General features: G+C 39.1%; 2 protein-coding genes across 10 annotated transcripts in view; one reads left to right on the forward strand and one right to left on the reverse strand.

Moving 5' to 3' along the window:
• The window catches only part of usp9 (ubiquitin specific peptidase 9), a 40,635-nt gene extending 32,846 nt beyond the window's left edge, over positions 1–7,789 (forward strand). For 5 of the 9 annotated variants that reach the window (XM_071479735.1, XM_071479749.1, XM_071479754.1 and 2 more), the window contains 7 exons: positions 151–371; positions 487–575; positions 671–827; positions 1,237–1,449; positions 2,319–2,348; positions 3,962–4,060; positions 5,658–7,789. In XM_071479735.1, coding sequence (XP_071335836.1) covers positions 151–371; positions 487–575; positions 671–827; positions 1,237–1,449; positions 2,319–2,348; positions 3,962–4,060; positions 5,658–5,888 — 1,040 coding nt within the window. In that variant the 3' untranslated portion in view covers positions 5,889–7,789. The remainder of the gene's footprint in view (positions 1–150; positions 372–486; positions 576–670; positions 828–1,236; positions 1,450–2,318; positions 2,349–3,961; positions 4,061–5,657) is intronic. The other 4 variants (XM_071479751.1, XM_071479760.1, XM_071479762.1 and 1 more) reach the window with 1 other exon arrangement.
• A 3,232-nt stretch (positions 7,790–11,021) lies between these two features.
• Positions 11,022–15,449, reverse strand: rpl8 (ribosomal protein L8). Its single transcript, XM_071479913.1, has 6 exons — positions 15,315–15,449; positions 13,872–14,015; positions 13,635–13,776; positions 12,601–12,819; positions 12,325–12,440; positions 11,022–11,218 (listed from the first exon to the last, which is right to left on the reverse strand). Exons 2-6 carry the CDS (start codon positions 14,007–14,009, stop codon positions 11,060–11,062), a joined length of 774 nt encoding a protein of 257 aa, XP_071336014.1. The 5' UTR covers positions 14,010–14,015; positions 15,315–15,449; the 3' UTR covers positions 11,022–11,059.
• Positions 15,450–18,255: the final 2,806 nt, after the last annotated feature.

Genomic DNA, 18,255 nt, shown 5'->3' on the forward strand with positions numbered 1-18,255 from the left:
GAGCCTCTGTAATGTGTTGGCAGAGCTTGGAGCTGAGGGCTTACAGATATGAAGAATGAAAGCAGAAAGAAAAGGAAGAAAACATACATATATTTGGTCTGTGTTTCAGATCAGGGTTTCTCTAAATTTCATCTCCTCTACTCTCTCCAGGTAACCCTCCTCTTCCGAACCCATATGGGGACACCAACCTGACAGCCCCGGTGATGCCTGTGCAGCAGCTGGTGGCAGAGATCCTGTTTGTGAGGACCAGCTATGTAAAGAAGATAATTGAAGACTGCAGCAACTCTGAGGAGACGGTGAAGCTGCTTCGCTTCAGCTGCTGGGAGAACCCCCAGTTCTCCTCCACTGTGCTCAGTGAACTGCTCTGGCAGGTAAATACCTAAATTCTTCTTTTGACAACCAGGACATCAATGATTCTGTTTGCGGTTCATCCACATTTGCCCCAAAGAGTTCATGTTCACTTATACATGTGCTGTTTGTCTGCAGGTGGCGTACTCCTACACCTATGAGCTGAGGCCTTACCTGGACTTGCTGCTACAGATCCTGCTCATCGAGGACTCGTGGCAGACACACAGGTCAGACTGATTACTCAATGTGTACTTTATGAGTACTGCATTGTTTTCAGTGTGATCATAGTTAAAATTTCTCCTCTCCCTGTTTGGTTGTGCAGGATCCACAATGTGCTTAAGGGAATTCCAGATGACAGAGACGGACTTTTTGACACCATCCAGAGATCCAAGAACCACTACCAGAAACGGGCCTACCAGTGCATCAAGTGCATGGTGGCCCTGTTCAGCAACTGCTCTGTGGCTTATCAAATCCTACAGGTACAGTACTCACAGATGGATATGTCTTATTACACTACACATATGCCATGAAATTGGTTTCTGAATTATGATTTGTAAATGCTAGATATATTGGGAAGACCAATGTTGAAAACAAACAACCAAACTGTATCCTAGATGCAGTTTTTCTGCTGTCAGACCCATTTAATTTCCCTTGATGAAGAGCATTATCTTCTGCAATTAAGATTATTTCTATTTCCTATACTCAATACATCACTGCATGCATCTCCACGTATTTCTGCCTCGGACGTGTGTAGACTGAACCAAGCAATAGCAAACATGTCCTCAAGGCTCATTGAATATGAACCACTGCTCTACTGGTTTTTCTCCTGTCCAAGCACTGCCTGCTGCATCATGTCTGCTAATCAGTACATTCTTCATGTGCATACAGAGTAATGGTGACCTGAAACGAAAATGGACGTGGGCAGTAGAGTGGTTAGGGGACGAGCTGGAGAGGAGGCCATACACAGGGAACCCCCAGTACACCTACAACAACTGGTCCCCTCCGGTTCAGAGCAACGAGACCTCCAACGGATACTTCCTGGAGCGTTCGCACAGTGCACGTATGACACTGGCCAAGGCCTGTGAGCTCTGTCCTGAGGAGGTAATGGCATTGACATTGTATCCTTTACACACATGCACACACTTTGCCTAATTTCCAGTTAACGTTACCCTGCAGTGTACAGCAATTATGGTTAGTGATCACATGATTTACAATGAAAAACATTAGGTTTTTCTGATCAAGTCAAACATCAGTATGGAAGGGGTCTTTCTGTTATATGCAAATAAAAATCAAGCTGGCCACATGAATATTGAACATGACCTAAAAACACCACAGGATAACATACCTACATGACCCAGGTTTTATGGGAACATGTTAACAATGGTGTACAGTGGTGAAAGTAACAGAAAAATCCCACAGAAATACTGAATGACTGAGCCAGAGGAGCTTTGACAACCTTAACCTGATGTGTTACCAGTTCATGTCAGCAAACCATTGAATGACATAACAGTATTTAACTGGGTTGTGTATATATGTAATAACACTGAAGGGGATGAATCAAAAATTTACCAGAAAATGTATTGGCAACAATTTAATTGATTGATCTACCATTTTTCTGTCATGTATAAATGGATTATGTTTTTTTTCTTTTCTTTTAGCTGTAGCTTTTTTCTAACATTTGATATGATTTCATAGACCAAAGATTTTAAACCCTGCCATCTACTAGACTTAATGATTGATTGTTTAATTGATTGGATTAGTTTAGAGTTTTCAACAAAAATGTAAAAAATGTCCACTCTAAGCTACAGGCATGATATGTTTACTATGCTTAATATGTTTTGTATTGATTCATGGCTGCAGTTCACAATGCATACAAATATCATTTTTTGCTCTTAAAATAAGTTACTTGTATTTTTATGTTGACAAATCCAGTCAAATGACACACTTCTCCTGTAATATTCCATATACAGCTCAAGTGTACTCAGGGAAGCCCAGGGAAGGTCAGTATTCCAGGCACCACAACATCAAGGAAGGAAATGAAACAAAATTGAATTAGAATTAGCAGAGAAGCAATGGTCAGGGTTTAGGTTTCCAACACAGCTGACACTTGTTAGAACTGCATAATTTTTAGTTTCCTGTAGCTTGAACAGTCATCGTTGGCAGAGGTTAGAAATATTGTGTCATGTTTAAACTCATTTTGTTAGCATTGCTCCGTTTAATTTATGAGATTATTGGAAAACTGTGCTTATCCAAATTGTTAGAACGAGTTACAGACAGTATATCAATAAGCACTTTGGGTTGTCAACCATTTGATTTCCCGAATATCACCCCTTGAAATGGATATTGTCTTCCATCTTGTGTATGTTGGTATGTTTGCTTGTCAAATTATACACATGTTCACACTGTGTTAGTAAAACAGATTGTGACCATAGATAAATGACAAAGTAAAAATTGTCATCATTCATTCTTTTGCTTACTAACATAGTAAAAGAACAGGTAGACTTGCTGCTGGTGAAATGTGAGATACTATGCAGTGTAACTGGCATTAGAAATCATGTTATGCAGCTGCACAGTGAACAGATCTTTGTTCTCCTGCTGTCCTGTTGCCCAGTCCCACTTATTTGCCAAAGCAATAGTACTGACAAAGACGGTCTCCCATTTCAGTGTAATGCTTTTTTGCCAGTTTTTGCTTCCTCTCCAACTCAAACTGTGGCGCTGCCAGCCACCTGCATCTGATTGAAACCTCCGAGCCTCAGTTATACTTCAGTATTCAGTAGTAGTTACAGTATTTGAACTGACACTAGGACTGTGCTCCTCATAAAGCAAGACTTTGTTCTTTATTATGGTATTGGAGCCAATATACTGCATATTTATAGGCCTTTGTTATCTTGCAAGTTGCATGTTAACATTAGAATTTACGTACTTGCAAACAGAAATTTAAAAACTGAATATGCTCGCCTGTTAGTTGACACAACAACCTCGAACACTTGATTGTCCTCATCATTAGTTTGAATAATAGTTTAGTTAGTTTGAATGATCTCATCTTCATGAGTTATGTTAATGTTTCATGGTTAATAGCTTAATCATGTTGAGTTATTTTTCTATTTCTGACTTAAAATCATGTTGTACTTTGTTGATATGTACATGTTACACATAAGTTGTGTATTTAACTTTCACATAGATATATGATCTAACAGTTGTAATGGGAAAAGGCTGGTGTTACTGACTGCTTTTTTCACTTTCAAAAACAAGAAAAATACAAATTAGCCTTTGAAAATGGCCAAACTGATATAAGGCAGATTCATGTGCATCTTGTGTTAGCTCTGTTTCTGAAGAACTAGCTGCAGCTCTCATGCTGAGCGGATGCTCTCAGGTGTAGAATCCACCCACACATATAATCAAATCTTGTTTAAGCCTCATTTACTTGATAACATAACACAGTTGGAAGTTTGACTTTCCCACGCAACCATTTCACACATTAATGCCAAAGCTTAAAATCATACCCAGTGCTTTGTTCAAATAAATAAGCAATTCCTACTTTATACATTTATATTGTTTAAATTTTCTTTGAATGTTGAAATTAACTAGAGATCATTTTTCTCACATCTGCTAGGAGCCAGATGAACAGGAAGCACCTGATGATCAAGACTCCTCCCCACCCGAGGACACCTCTCTCTACCCACATTCACCTGGAACCACCCAGTTTCAGCAGGTGGAGCCCTATTTGCATTTACATTTTTACATCCTCGGTGCACATTTACATTTACCTCACATCCTCATGTCACTCAGCGATGTTTTAAGGATATTATGGCCTATTTCATTCCACTGGAATAGACATATTTATTATTTGTGTCTTACCTATAAAAGCAGAGCAGAGACTAGCAGCATGGAAGTTTCGGTAACCATGGCAACAAATATTTTTTTCCTTCAGCATTGTGAAGTAATATTTTGTGCATGAGTGCTCACACAGTCAATTGGAGGTAATACAACAAATGACAGCATCTTCGAATGCTTTTTCCTGACAAATTAACAACTGTTGTTCAAATACACATTTAGAAATATACATTTTTTTTAAAGTATAAATCAAAAACAAACTTACAAATTCTGTCGCCACGTTTTACATTTTTAAAGTCATAGTTGGAATTTAGGATCTATAAACCTGTAATAAATAGTTTATAACCGCCTGTAATGTCGTTGTAAGCAGATGTAAGTGTTAATGTGTTTGTCAGCAGCTATAACTTTTCTGTAAGCACCCAGATCTTCTAAAACTTCCTCTTCCAGCTTCAGTGGTGCAGATGCGTGAATGTTACATGTGACATTACCTTATCCAACCGGCCACAGCCTCTGCTTGGTTAGCTGTGATCTTAAAGTCCTTTGAGACCACATTGAATATGGCTGTGAAAGGATTAGGATCTGTAGGGGATATGGCTGGACAAACACTATATGTTTATTGTCAGCAAATCCTGTTGAAAGACCAAAGCCTTAGTCCATCTCTCAGGAGATTTGAATGTCAGCATGTATGTGGCTCTCTCCTTGAAGGCAATTTGTTCTCAGTAAAGACTTAAATAAAAAAAAAAAGGAAAGGAAGATGCAGGTCACAAATATACTAGTTTTTAAAAATTACCAAATACTTTCCTGTAAAGCTGGAGACTAGTTTTTAGGAAAAGTTACTCAAATAGGAGTTTATGGTGAGTTTGTTGGGGATACTTTCAGTCGCATATTTATGTATATTTGGTATGCTGCTATTTTCAGCGGTAGGATGGTCAATATGGAATTTGTGTCAAAGTAAACTACAGTGCCCATATTCATATGAAAGAAAGAACATGTCACCTGGCGTAATGACGTGGCTTGTTGTGTTTATTACGGTGCCGAGGAATAAGATATTAATTTTATTGTATATTTGTATAGGGACAAGCAATGCCAAATACCACAGCATGTAAAAGTTATTCTAATTTGTAGATAATTTGTCCCTAGACTTTTAAAATGCATAAAACTCAACTATAAACTACATACAAAACACAGAATGTGAGGTTTAGATACATAGACGATACTTGTTATTACAGTCTACTGCTGGTGGTCTTTTCATGGGTTTGTTAAGAATAAAAATATAGATGACCAGACTGCATACAGCTGTTGAGAGGAGATTACAAACTGTGTGTCCAGAAATCTGCCAGCCTTGCACATGCCCAAAACATGTGGCTGTGGTGCTCGGACAAACTGATATTTTTAAGTAAAGCATTTGATATTTTAGTTGGACAATGTAGTTATTTCAAGCCACTGATTTTTGTCCACTTTCTCCTCCTGAACAGAACAACCACCCCCATGGGCAGCCGTATACCGGGCCTGCTGCTCAGCACATGAACAACCCCCAGCGTCCTGGTCCTGCCTCTGCCCCGACTCCTGGCCCTACCCAGACCCCCACCCCAGGCCCTGGTCCAACTCCTGGCCCAGGCCCGCGAGCACAAGAGAACTGGGAGAGCACCGAGGAAGTCACCCCCGCCCCCACCTCTACCCCAGCACCTGCCCCGCCTAAGGAGTAACATCCCCTCCCCCTCTGCTGTGCCTCGAGCCTCCATCGTCCCGCTCTCCTTCCTCTCATCCTTTGGTCAACAGAGCTCCTCATCGGGCCTCTCTCTTTCTCTCTCTCTGGCCCCAGGGCAGGGCAGAGCCAGGCCTCCCATCCTCTCTCCAGGCCGCTTCTCTCTCCAGTCAGCCTGAGGGAGCTGCTCTTCCCTGGCCTGGGGCTGCCTGACTGTGTGACAGGGGCCTGCTGGTGGCTGCAGAGGCGAGGGAGTGGACAAGAGTTCTAATAAAGAAAAACAAATTTACCCAGAGCTGACGATGCTGATGCGCTTGTCTACACGACGAAAAGGTGTACATAGTATGTTAATGTTTTTGACTGTTCAGGTCCCCCAGTAGCATAACTCTGTGTGGTTTGCTGTTGGGAGATGTTGCAGATATTATGAAAAACAAAAATGGATATTATAAATAAGAAAAATGCCCAAAAAAAAAACTGTAAGAAGACAACAACTCCTCTTTGTTTTATCACCCATGCTCAGCAGTAAAGTTTGTTCTACCATCGGACGGTTACTGGTCATTCAACTGTAGAAGGACGCATTGTTATTATCATAATTAATATTATTATTCTTAAGCTCCTTGGCAACCTTATGACCCATGCCAAATCAACTCACGAGCTGTGGTTGGTTTTAGTGTGAGATATGGAATGGTCGGGTGGACTTTTACGGTGTTTGGTTGATGTGAAAAGATGCAACATTGTTCTGAAACTCATTGCCTTTCTTTTCTTTCTTTTTTTTTTTTTTTTGGTTTTTTTTTTTGTTTTGTTTTGTTTTGTTTTTCTGGTAATTAATTCAATCCTTTTTGAAGCTCTAGTTAATATGCTGTAACATTTAGCATGGCTTCTCACCAGACTAGTGTAGCCCAAGGGAAGACTTGTGATCATACCAACCTAAAGATGTTCTTAATCCACATCTCCAGAGGGGTGTTGTTACCCTTAGGTTTTTTGTTTGTTTTTTTTTCTACTCGTCTACCCTATCTACAATGAGGGCGATATTTTGAACCAATGTATGAATAAGTGGCTTTTCAATTGCTCATCATAATCCTACAACTTTACATTTGGCAGCCAGTTTTGGTGGGATAGACAGCTTAGCTTTCATCTATAGGAATTCTGAAAAATGAAACACATATGCAACAGAATTGCTGCACTGGGCTATCTGGTGTATAATAGACTGTGTGGTTTGCTTCTGTCTCTTCAATAGAGCCTAGTTGTAGACAGACTTGTTGCCCATCGGCTTCCGTTCTGCCATGGAGCTGGTCAGGTTTGGCATCTGTCTGTGGTTCGGGATGAAGTGACTGGTTCTGAGCGGCACTGAGACCCTTGTCCTCGCTCCATGGAGAACAGGTTCCACAGCAGGGTTGTTCCGTAAGAATAGCAGCTGGTTAGTCATGTTGCAACTTGAGCTAACTTGTAATTCTGTAGGAGTAAAAGGTAAACATCAGTAAATACTGTATTTAATTGGTAACTTGAATGCGTGTATTTTTTTGAATTTTTTTTCTTTTCTTTTCTTTTTTTTTTTTTTTGTCTAAAACATACCAAATACTCCTGCAAATGAAAATATTCTGCCCACCGTATTATATTTAAATATTTTGCTCTTATTTTATAGAATTTATTTTGTTGTATTTCACTAAAAATAGAATTTGATTTAAGAGGAACATTTTTGTCCTTGTGTTATTTTTAAAGAAGATATTGACTGTACAGAGTTCTGCGCCCTGTTTTTTGCCGACTTTTGTTTTGGCCATGGTGTGACGTTGAATTCTGGAGCTACAGTCGCGATGTGGACTTTCACTTTGTGAGGTTTTTGTGCACAGAAATATAACAAAAAAAAGCATTGCGCCCTTAGCAAATAAAGAACATGGAATCTTGCCTGTGCCTCATTTTTACTTGTGGATATCCAGAAACCAGACAGTTCGAAACACAAGCAGCAACTAAGTTATTTTAATTATTTAGTCATCCTTGTGTAACCAAAAACAGTTAAACCCCGTAGATCTTAAACTTATTGTCTGAGAAGACAGAAAAATAATAATAAAAGAAAAATAATAATAAATAAATAATATATATATATATATATATATATATATATATATATATATATATATATATATATATATATATATATATATAAGCACTTTTCTGAAAACAAAGTTTACAAAGTGCTTTATATACAATTAAAATGATACAGAAATAAAATACAATAAAATAAAGAATAAAACAAGTTAAAATAAAATGATTCACACAAAGGCATGTTTACAAAAGTGTGTTTTAAGAAGGGATTTGAAGGACTCAATGGATTTTGCTAAACTAATATTCTTGGGCAAGCTTTTCCAGATCACCGGTGCCCTCACAGCAAACGCGCAGTCACCTTTTGTTCTGAGCCTGGACTGTGGCCTTACTCATGGATCTCAGGCTCCATTCTGGCTCACAGTAGTCTAAAAGGTCTGCAATATAGCTTGGGGCTAGACCATTTAGTGCTTTAAACATTATTAATAACATTTTAAAATCAATTCTAAATCCTATGGGTAGCGAGTGCAGTTGTGCTAAGATTGAGGTGATGTGGTCTCGATGTTCAGTGCCAGTTAAAATTCTTGCAGCAGCATTTTGAACAAGCTGGAGGCGTGACACTGATTTCTGAGTGAGGCAGGAATAAGGTGAATTGCAGTAGTCTAAATGAGATGAAATAAAAACATGAATATCTTTTTCTAAATCAGGGAGAGATAAAAAAAAAAAAGACCAGATTTTTTTAGACATTTCTGAGCTGGTAAAAACAAGATTGCACTACCCTCTTTACCTGCTCCTCAAAGGTTAGGCCACTGTCAAATAGTATTCCTAAATTACTGGCAATAGGTTTAATATTATGTGAATGAATTGCAGAGAACATTGGTAAAATGGTTCCTAATGGTAGGTTTTTCAAGGATTACCATTTCTATTTTGTTTTCATTCAGCTGAAGGAAATGTGTGACATCCAAGCTTTAATGTCCTTCAAACACTTCCTAAGAGTAACAATACAATAAGTGTCATTTAGCTTAAGGGGCAAATAAAGCTGTGTATCGTCAGTATAGCTATGAATAGAGATATTATGTTTAGGAATTATGTGGCCAAGCAGGAGCATATACAGGGAGAAGAGGAGGGGACCAAGAATTGCGCCCTGTGGTACCCCGCAGGTAATTTTGGCCACTGACGATGACAAGCTGCAAATTCGAACAGAAAATGTATTTTGGACAGATAAGTGAATTGCAGTGCCAGGCCTTATGCGTTTTTGACTACGATCAAAAGATTGTCAATAAATATTCTAGTTAAATAATAATAATAAATAAATTCAGCTCCAATACACACACTAGCTACCTAAATGATATCTCATCGTGCCATGTTTACATTCACATTTTCCTGGTGATTGAGCCAGCAATCTGACAGATTTGTGTGCAGAATTATGTACATAGTTAGGAAGTTATGGTTCATTCTGCTCTGAATATGAATGTGAGGACATTTTTGGTCTCGTGACTCATGTGACATCCTCTTAAAGGGGTATTCCACAAATTTTATACATCAAGTACAGTGTACTTGTCATGTACTACTCAGGCTTTGAAAACAGCTGTGCACACAGTGTATTAGGTACACCCAGATTAAACTGATGCAGTGTAATACAACAGTCCTGCAATAAATCCTGCTTTCAGAAAGTTTATCATCAGTTATTGTGGAGGCTGTATGGTCATTTTTGAGGCTGCAATTTGTGGCAATGTTGAGCTGTGATATAAATTGGGTGAACAAAATAACAGAAACACCCATCAGTATAATGCAATACAGCTGAACAGCACTACAAAGTACATCCTCCAAAATTACGACACAGTTGAATTGACATGTCTCTAAAACAGTTTCAGCACAAACAGAACATTATCACTGTCATGAACGGCTGACTTATAGCAGAACTGCTGCATTAGACTGTATAAGTTTTAGCTTGGTGTACCTAATAAACTGACAACTGAGTGTATGGTGTCCCCTGTAGCTGAAGAACTTGTACCAAAGTGTGAAGAAACAATGCCAGATAATGTCATCAGGGTCTGATGTGGGACAAGAAAAATTTAAGATTTTCTATTATACAAAATATTACTTTTTTTCCCACTATTTTTTTCAGTTGTTCTAGATAACATTCATTCATGTCACAATCATGTCTCTAAAACTCCCTCATATGAAAAGAATCCAAATAAATGAAAATCTCACTTTGGTTGAACTGCTGACAGGCTAAATAAAGTTGGGAACCACTGCACTATTATATCATCTACAGTCTATGAATAGATCCAGCATTGCTCACAAACTGTCCTGATACATGCACTCCCTCTAGCGTCCATACACTCTGTTGGAAGTTAGTACTGCAGTCCCACTCCACAGTCCTGTAGTAAATGCCTTCCTACCTGAGATTTATAGTGTGGATTCAACTTAATTTGAGAAGACAGCGATATTATGACGTAATCTCATTAATTCTGTCCTTTTACTATACTTCTCACCAAGCAGTTTATCAGGAACTCCTACTTGTTCATGTAATTATCCAATCAGCCAATCATGTGTCAGCAGTGCAAGTATTCAATCCTTTAGATACAGGTCAGAAGCTTCAGATGAGCTGGTTTGAGTGTTTCTCTCACTCTCTGTGGAATCTCCTGGGATTTTCACACACAACAGTCTCTAGAGTTTTTACTCTAATAGCATGAAAAACAGAAAACATCCCATGAGCAGCAGTTCTGTGGAGATTAACTCGTTAATAAGAGGCCAGAGGAGAATAGTCAGACTAGTTGGATCTGATAGAAAGGCTACAGTAACTCAGATAACTCCTTACGACTGTGGTGAGGAGAAAATTTTCCAATTATCTGTTGACAGCTGCAACACCTACAAAAGAATCAGTTTCATATTAAAACTGCAAATAAAATTTCAGATTTGTGCAGATGGAAAATTACCATCACATCACAACATAACATTATGACTTACCAGAGGGACAAAGAACAGATGTTACCTAACATTAAAAATGGATCTGAATTATCCAATTTGAACATCTGCCTTACATTTTGACCTTTGTGTGTGCGTACACCCATAAACGAAGCAAGTGAACAGATTCTTTTGGAACATGTTTTATTATCAAGAAATTCAGATTTAGTTCTCCTTTTCCTGGACGGTCTTTGTTCCACGCAGTCTGCCTGTACGACGGGCAGCGATAAGACCGACCTTGCGACCAGCAGGTGCATCCCTCCTGATTGTTGAGGGTTTGCCAATGTGCTGATGGTTACCACCACCGAAGGGATGCTCAACAGGCTGCAGGGAGAGAGAAAAGGGATGTCAGTCTGAGGAACCTTGGTATATTGTACCGCAGCTGCATTCTCACAGGGAACAAGATCCAGTCTCCTCCAGTGTCATGGATGGACTTGCCAAAATCTACAGTCTAGCCTGCTAGATATGTGTCATCTTATTACAAGACTGCACAAACACAAGCTACCAGTATATGGAAAAACCTCACACTAAAAACACCACTTTCACTTATAGCTGTTCAAGCATGAATTTTTTTTGATACAACAACTTCCCGGGCATTAAGATCTAGTCCCTTCATTATATCCGTCTTGAAGAAATAAATGAACTTTATTCATGTGAGAGATTTTATCAAATGTAGACACTCAGCAATCAAGAAAATTTAAAGGTCTTCATTCAAGACCTGCTCCTCATGTCATCGTCACCTCGTTGGACAGTCGCTACCAAACTAATGCTGCAACTACAGATAATTTCATCAATTTATCTTGGTTTTGTTTTTTAAATGTCAGAAAATGACGTCATGTTTTCCAACATGGCGTCTTCAAATGTCTCATTTTGTCCATCAAACAGTCCAAAACTGAAAATTGTTTACTATGATATAACAGAAAAGTAGAAAATCTGACAAAATTTCTGAAAGAATTACCTAGTCCTTACATTATAAAAAATAGTTTATTACTCGTCTGTCTGTTGACTAATCATTGCAGCTCTACACCAAACCTTGCTCATTTGTAAACTTTCTGAAACACTGCTGAATCTTGTGTTACATATTAACGTGTATGTGGGGAAGCAGGCAGAAACTACAAAACATTGTTAAACCTTTATCATCACCTCCATCTCCTTGTACAATCATTCCATCTGCATCTTTCTCCTTTAGTTTCAGAGTACTGAGGTTTCTGCTTCTCCAACATATTAAGATATTTTTCCCCCTTTTCCTTATTTAAACAGTGAATAATTCAAAACCCTCATTATGAAACCTCTAGATTCTGCAAACAAGGCAAAACATGACCTGCAAATAAAGCTGCTTGATGGGACCAACACGTTATCCGTTCCGAATCCAACAGAATATGAATAGAGAAAATGGATAATACAGTTTCAGTATGCTCATGTTCACTTACGTTCATAGCCACACCACGGACACGAGGCCAGCAGTTCCTCTTGGCCTTGTACTTGTGGTAGGCACGACCAGCCTTCAGGATGGGCTTGTCGATACGACCACCTCCAGCAACAACACCTTTAACAAACAGGGCAGACCTGATCAGGATGTGGTACTGATACTGTGACTATCACACTTCGGTTCAGACGCCAAATTACCTGGACCTGCACAGTCCCTGCACTACAGATGACATTTAAGTAGATCATAGTGGCGGTGAGGAAACATCGAGGGCTCTTACCAACTACAGCTCTGTTGGCTGAGGAGATTACTTTCTTGGAGCCTGAGGGCAGCTTGACTCTGGACTTTTTGGTCTCAGGGTTGTGGGAGATGACTGTGGCGTAGTTTCCTGAAGCACGGGCCAGCTTGCCTCTGTCGCCAGGTTTCTCCTCCAGGCAGCAGATGATGGTTCCCTCGGGCATTGTGCCAACGGGCAGGACATTACCGATGTTCAGCTGAGCTGTGGGATAAAAGATCGTCAGGCACAGGCTTCACACTGAATCATGAACTACCATCCAACAATGTGACCCAAATTTAATAACAATACTCTGACAATCCCATTTCACTGTGCCTTGTAAGCTGACGTGTAAGAAGTGGGCCAACGAGGGCTGCAGCTAATGATATTCACCATTATCGATTAATCTGCCATAAATCAGAAAACATTGGAAAATGACCAGAATATCCTAAAGCACAAGGTGATTTCATCAAATGACTTGTTTTGCCCTTGCAACAGTTCAATACCCAAAGTATTTAGTTTACTGTAATGCAAGACCAAGAAAAGCAACAAATTCTCACACTTGAGAACCTGAAGAATTAAATGTTTTTCTATTTTATACCAGTACTCCAACTGACTGGTTGTTGCAGCTCTAATGTAAACATGCAAACAAAAAAGAAATTGAGGCAGCATAAATGCACAGAAAGCCAAGATGCAGCAGGTGGTGCACTTAACACCACAGGTCAATAATATCCAAATATTAACCATATTTTACAATCCAGCACTATTCCGTCTCACATGCACCTTATTACATGTGATGGCATCTTCATGAAGTTACACAGTATTTCAGGGCCAGTTGGGGCAAATTTACACGGCTGTCTGTTATTTCCGTGTGTTAGATACATTAATAATCAATATTTAGATAAGAATCAGAGCAGACTTGGTATCAAAGAAAGCCAGTGTTGACAGACTTGAGAAACTTGGTCAGAACATCCCAACTTAATACTAGGTTGCTGCTTTATTCTGGTGGAAGTTTAGAAAAGCTACTTTCACCCTCTTACCCTTCTTGCCGCAGTAGATGAACTGTCCAGTGTGGATGCCCTCAGCAGCAATGAAGAGCTCTGTCCTCTTCTTGAAGCGGTATGGGTCACGGAAAGCCACTTTGGCCAGGGGAGCACCACGGCCGGGGTCATGGATAATATCCTAGGAGACACCAGAGGAAAACAGTGTTTGTACACTCAAACAACCAGTGCAATGTTGACCTGTCTGCAAAATAAGTGATACAAATCCTTGTTTACCTTCACAATCCCCTTGATGTAACCATGGCGTTCAGCAAAGTCAATGTGACGGAGTCTAGCAGCACCTTTCCTGTGCTTGACGTGGGCTTTGAACACGGAGCCCGCACCTTTTCTCTGTCCCCTGATCACACGTCCCATCGTGTACTGGAAGAGACGACACTTTGCGTTATTTCAGAGTTTCTGCAGCTTCAAAGTTAAACTTAAGAATTTTGAACAACCTTTTAATGCTGTATTAAAATGTACGTTTCACAATAAGATTGGCCAACGTATGACAGATAAATGAGACCCAACAGCGATGATTTACCCAACAATTATTTACCCAGAACGTGACTGTACTGACATATCACATTTCTGCTACTACTTTCCAGTACTTTATCACAATACCACCTTTTATCTTTACTTAAACAACGCAGACCTGGGTCGATTAACCAATTAAAAAATAACCTGGGTCCACATGTGAATTTTACATAACAAAACTGCTCTGAAACAGTGGCACTTGAGATTCCCAGGCTAGTTTTAGTTCAAACCTAATACAGTAATACTAATCAAATATAAAATAACTCAAAAAACTAACATTACTGCCTACAGGAGGCTTGAAAAAGTACTTGGAAATGAATCCAAGACACTGATATAAAACAACTTGAAGAATCTTAATGTTTTAAAGCTTAAGATGTGCATTTACCAACTACAGTACAATCATTCACACACAGTCTGGATCTATATAAGCTGCAGACAGCCCACAACCTGGTCCTGGAAAAACTTGTCACTAACATTTCAAGTTACAAAGGGCAAGAAATTAATCTTTACTATTGTAAAATCAAATGTAAGTATTCCTAAGGTCTTTGATTAAAGCACGTTTAGTGCTTTCTGAGACTTCATCTGTAGATATGTTAAATTCCCCAGTTTGACGGGTTCAATTTAACTCTAAGGCCCGAGTCTAACAGCAGATTTATGGCTTGGATTAATCATGTCCAGCTTCTTGGTGAAAATAACTCAGACGGCCCAAATTAACTCACATGTTCATAACAAACTAAGTGGTCAGCTATAGTTAGCCTGTCAGGCTAGCCCCCGTAGCTTTCCGCTAACGCTACGGTGCCCAGTGGTTTACACTCAGACTAATTCACATTGAGACCTGCTGTTACATTGAGCAGTCGTGTGAAAATTAAACTATCTCCAGCTTCTCCAACAGCTCACATCAGACACACATCTGTCCGCTGTGCAGCGGCCGCCGGCCGGGCCTCACACCGCTTCACACCGCCATGTCAGTGACCTACACACAACCACAAAATGCTTCACAACACCCGCCTGTCGCTGAAATACTCAGTGGGTCTTATTCTTATACATTTACCGCATGTTTAAAAATGTTGGCTTACAACGGATGATCAAAGAAAACTCAAGATTTAAGCAGATTTCAAGAAGGGAATCAAACAGTCGATGTCCTACCTAAACTCCGTTGACGGAAAGAGGAAGAGCAAGGGAGAAGCAGAGGTTTTCTTCCGGAGAAATCACCGAGGGGGCTGATGGGAGTTGTAGTCAAAGAAACAGTATCTGGATGACTCATCGAAGAGGAAGACTCGGAGAAATAGCAGAGTTAGACTTCTCATTCCCAGTAACAAAAACATATTTTTTGTACAAGAAACGAAATGGGTGAAACTAAATAATACCGCACGTACCCTATATACATTTGTGTCATTGTACCAGTAAGACTGTTGCCAATAAAATATACTGATTAATATTATTATTATTATTGTTGTTGTCCCACTATAGAATTCTGATGAGCCTTCGGTCATGTCTTTAAACATCTTGCTTTGTTTAACCAAAGTCCAAGAACCCTCAAACTCCCAAATATTTAATTTACAGTGAGCAATAATCAAGAGAAACACCAAATCCCATCTTTTGAGAGGCTGAAATCTAAAGAGGAAGGATGATCAATATGAAGACTGAGCAAATGTATTCTAGATAAAAGGCAGAGGGGGCTTCACATTTTCAGTGGCAACAACAAAGACGGTAATTTTTTATAAGAGGGTAAATCCATGAAGGAATTATTAATGCTTTACAAGAGCGTACAGCCTGTGATTTACATTTGTGTCGTTTCTTTGTAGCCATAAGTCCCAATTACATTTAAGGCTTCCTGCAGCTAACGATTTTTTACATTCTTGACTAATCTGCCTATTATTTTTTTCAATTAATTGATTATTTTGTTTGGTTTATTGATTGTACTCCAAGAACCCCAAACTCCCATATATTCAGTTTACAGTGATATAAGAGAGAGAAAAGTAGATAATCTCTTCAGAGACGGTGGATGGATGAAACATGTGGCTTTATTTCCACAATTTTTACTTGAAAAACTACTTAGAGGATTAACCCTTTAATGATTTGGTCTTGGTGGCACTCCCTCAGGTGAGTTTTGGTCTGTATTTGATTCAGTCTTCACACAACCTTGACAAATTATACATTGTTTTAAATCTCTAAGTCTCCTGATTCTGCCTGTGGAAAGCATTTTAGGATCCCCATGTCACTGCAAAAGTCTTGGGGCTGTGGCTCCAAAGTTTTTCCAAATTAAAGGTACAACTACTCTCATTTTTATGACAAGAAAATAGACAAGGCAGAAAAACTTAAATTTCTACCCTGTTTGTGCCTCTGTAAGTTTAGCTCAATATCTCTTATACTCATTCTGACAGTTTAGTTGTAAAATTTAAAGACCCACATTTCAAAGGAGACCGGGGTATGACTGAAATCAAAAGAGTTGAAGAACAGTAGCCTTTTCACTGTGGGTACATTATCTTTGAGCTTGTGCAGAAAATGGAAATGTCTTAAACAGGTTAATAAACTATCAGAACAGTTGCAGCTTATTTTTCTGTCGAACAAATAACTTATTAACTTGTATTTACTACTTGTATTCTACTTGTATTTACAGTGCAAGAAAATAAGACCTTGTGGAACAAAGGAGTAGCAACAAGGCATTCTAGAGGATGGGAAATAAATTTGCTTATTGACCTAAGTATTTTTGTTCATTTTTGAATACCATGTAACAACAGGATAAAGTATTGCAAGCAAAACTGAGGTTTGGGGAAAATGGTGTTAACAGCATTGTTCTTAATGGTAATGAGGGGAGAACAGCCACAGGATCGTAAAGAATTAATTTAAGTGACAAGAAGAACAAAAGTCCTGCAACAGATGGTATGGTGTCTGATCTCCACATCATGGAGTCAGTCTCTGATCGGTGATTCTTTAAACCGAGAAAACCTTTCATATAAGACTGCCATACTCCTCCATAAGGCCCCCCCAACAAATTAAGTTCCACCCCTGACTTGGGAAATAAGTTCAGTTTCAGTTTTTCCAGCAAGTTAATATCTTTGTAATGTGGATAAAAATTCAAGTAGTGTGTCATGCTACACTTGCTTGTAACTTGATGAAGAAATTGTGTCGAATTTTGAAATGTTATATTTATATTTTTTTCACTATGATGAGTGCACATAACCTTAAGATATCTCATTCAGTTCCTGGGGTCACAGGTGAGTTAATTTACATAAAACAGTATGTCCCTGGAGTGGAGGGAAATTGGTTGAGATTAAGGCCTGATTTCACAACACATTAGAGTTACAAATTACGTCAGGGGTTGTGTTCCGGTACAGATTGGGAAATTATACCACCGAAAAATAATGTTTTTGTGTCTATCAACTCAGTGTTAGTTGATGTTAGTATCCCGGTCACCTGGCAGTGCCACGGTCATGCCTCCTGAAATTGCAGTCTCTCTGAGACATGACCACCACCACACCGGGAACCTTAAACTTGGAGAAATGTCTCATTTGTGTAAGTTAATTTTGTCCTTCATTTGCCATGAAACTTGCCTATAATTTCAACAAAACCTAACTTCAAAGCTGCATTTTTTCCTTTGGCTGGCTAATTAGCTAAGTCAGCTAGCTAATGTCGCAGCTGGTTTTAGCCGCTTAAATCATTTAAGTGTCTGTTCTGCTTCGTTTAAAAATTCTCTTTTCTTTCATCTATGATAAAACTTGTGCAAACTCAATGAAAAGTGCTGATAAAATGTGGCAAATGTTGGTTAAATGAGTGTAATTAACGACGCCATGCTCCTGTTGCGAAGCTTTAACATTTATTGTACCGCCACCAGGGAGGACACGTTTTCAGTCGTGTCTGTTATTTGTCAGCAGGATTAAGCAAAAAATACTGAACCGATTTGCACCGAACTTGGTGGAAGGATGGGGCATAGTCCAGGGAAGAACTCTTTAATTTTTGGTGCAGATGCGGATTATTTACAGTGAATTTGAAAATTTGTCTCTGAAATCTGGTTCAAATAGTTTGACATTGGACTTGGCGAGGGAACTCGCTTTCTGAATGCCCTTCTGGTTTCGAGTGTGTTTTT

This window comes from Trachinotus anak, unplaced genomic scaffold (assembly GCF_046630095.1).
Source record: "Trachinotus anak isolate AG129_WGS33_773 ecotype Australia unplaced genomic scaffold, CSIRO_AGI_Tana_v1 ptg000001l, whole genome shotgun sequence".
NCBI classification, from domain to species: Eukaryota; Metazoa; Chordata; class Actinopteri; order Carangiformes; family Carangidae; genus Trachinotus; species Trachinotus anak.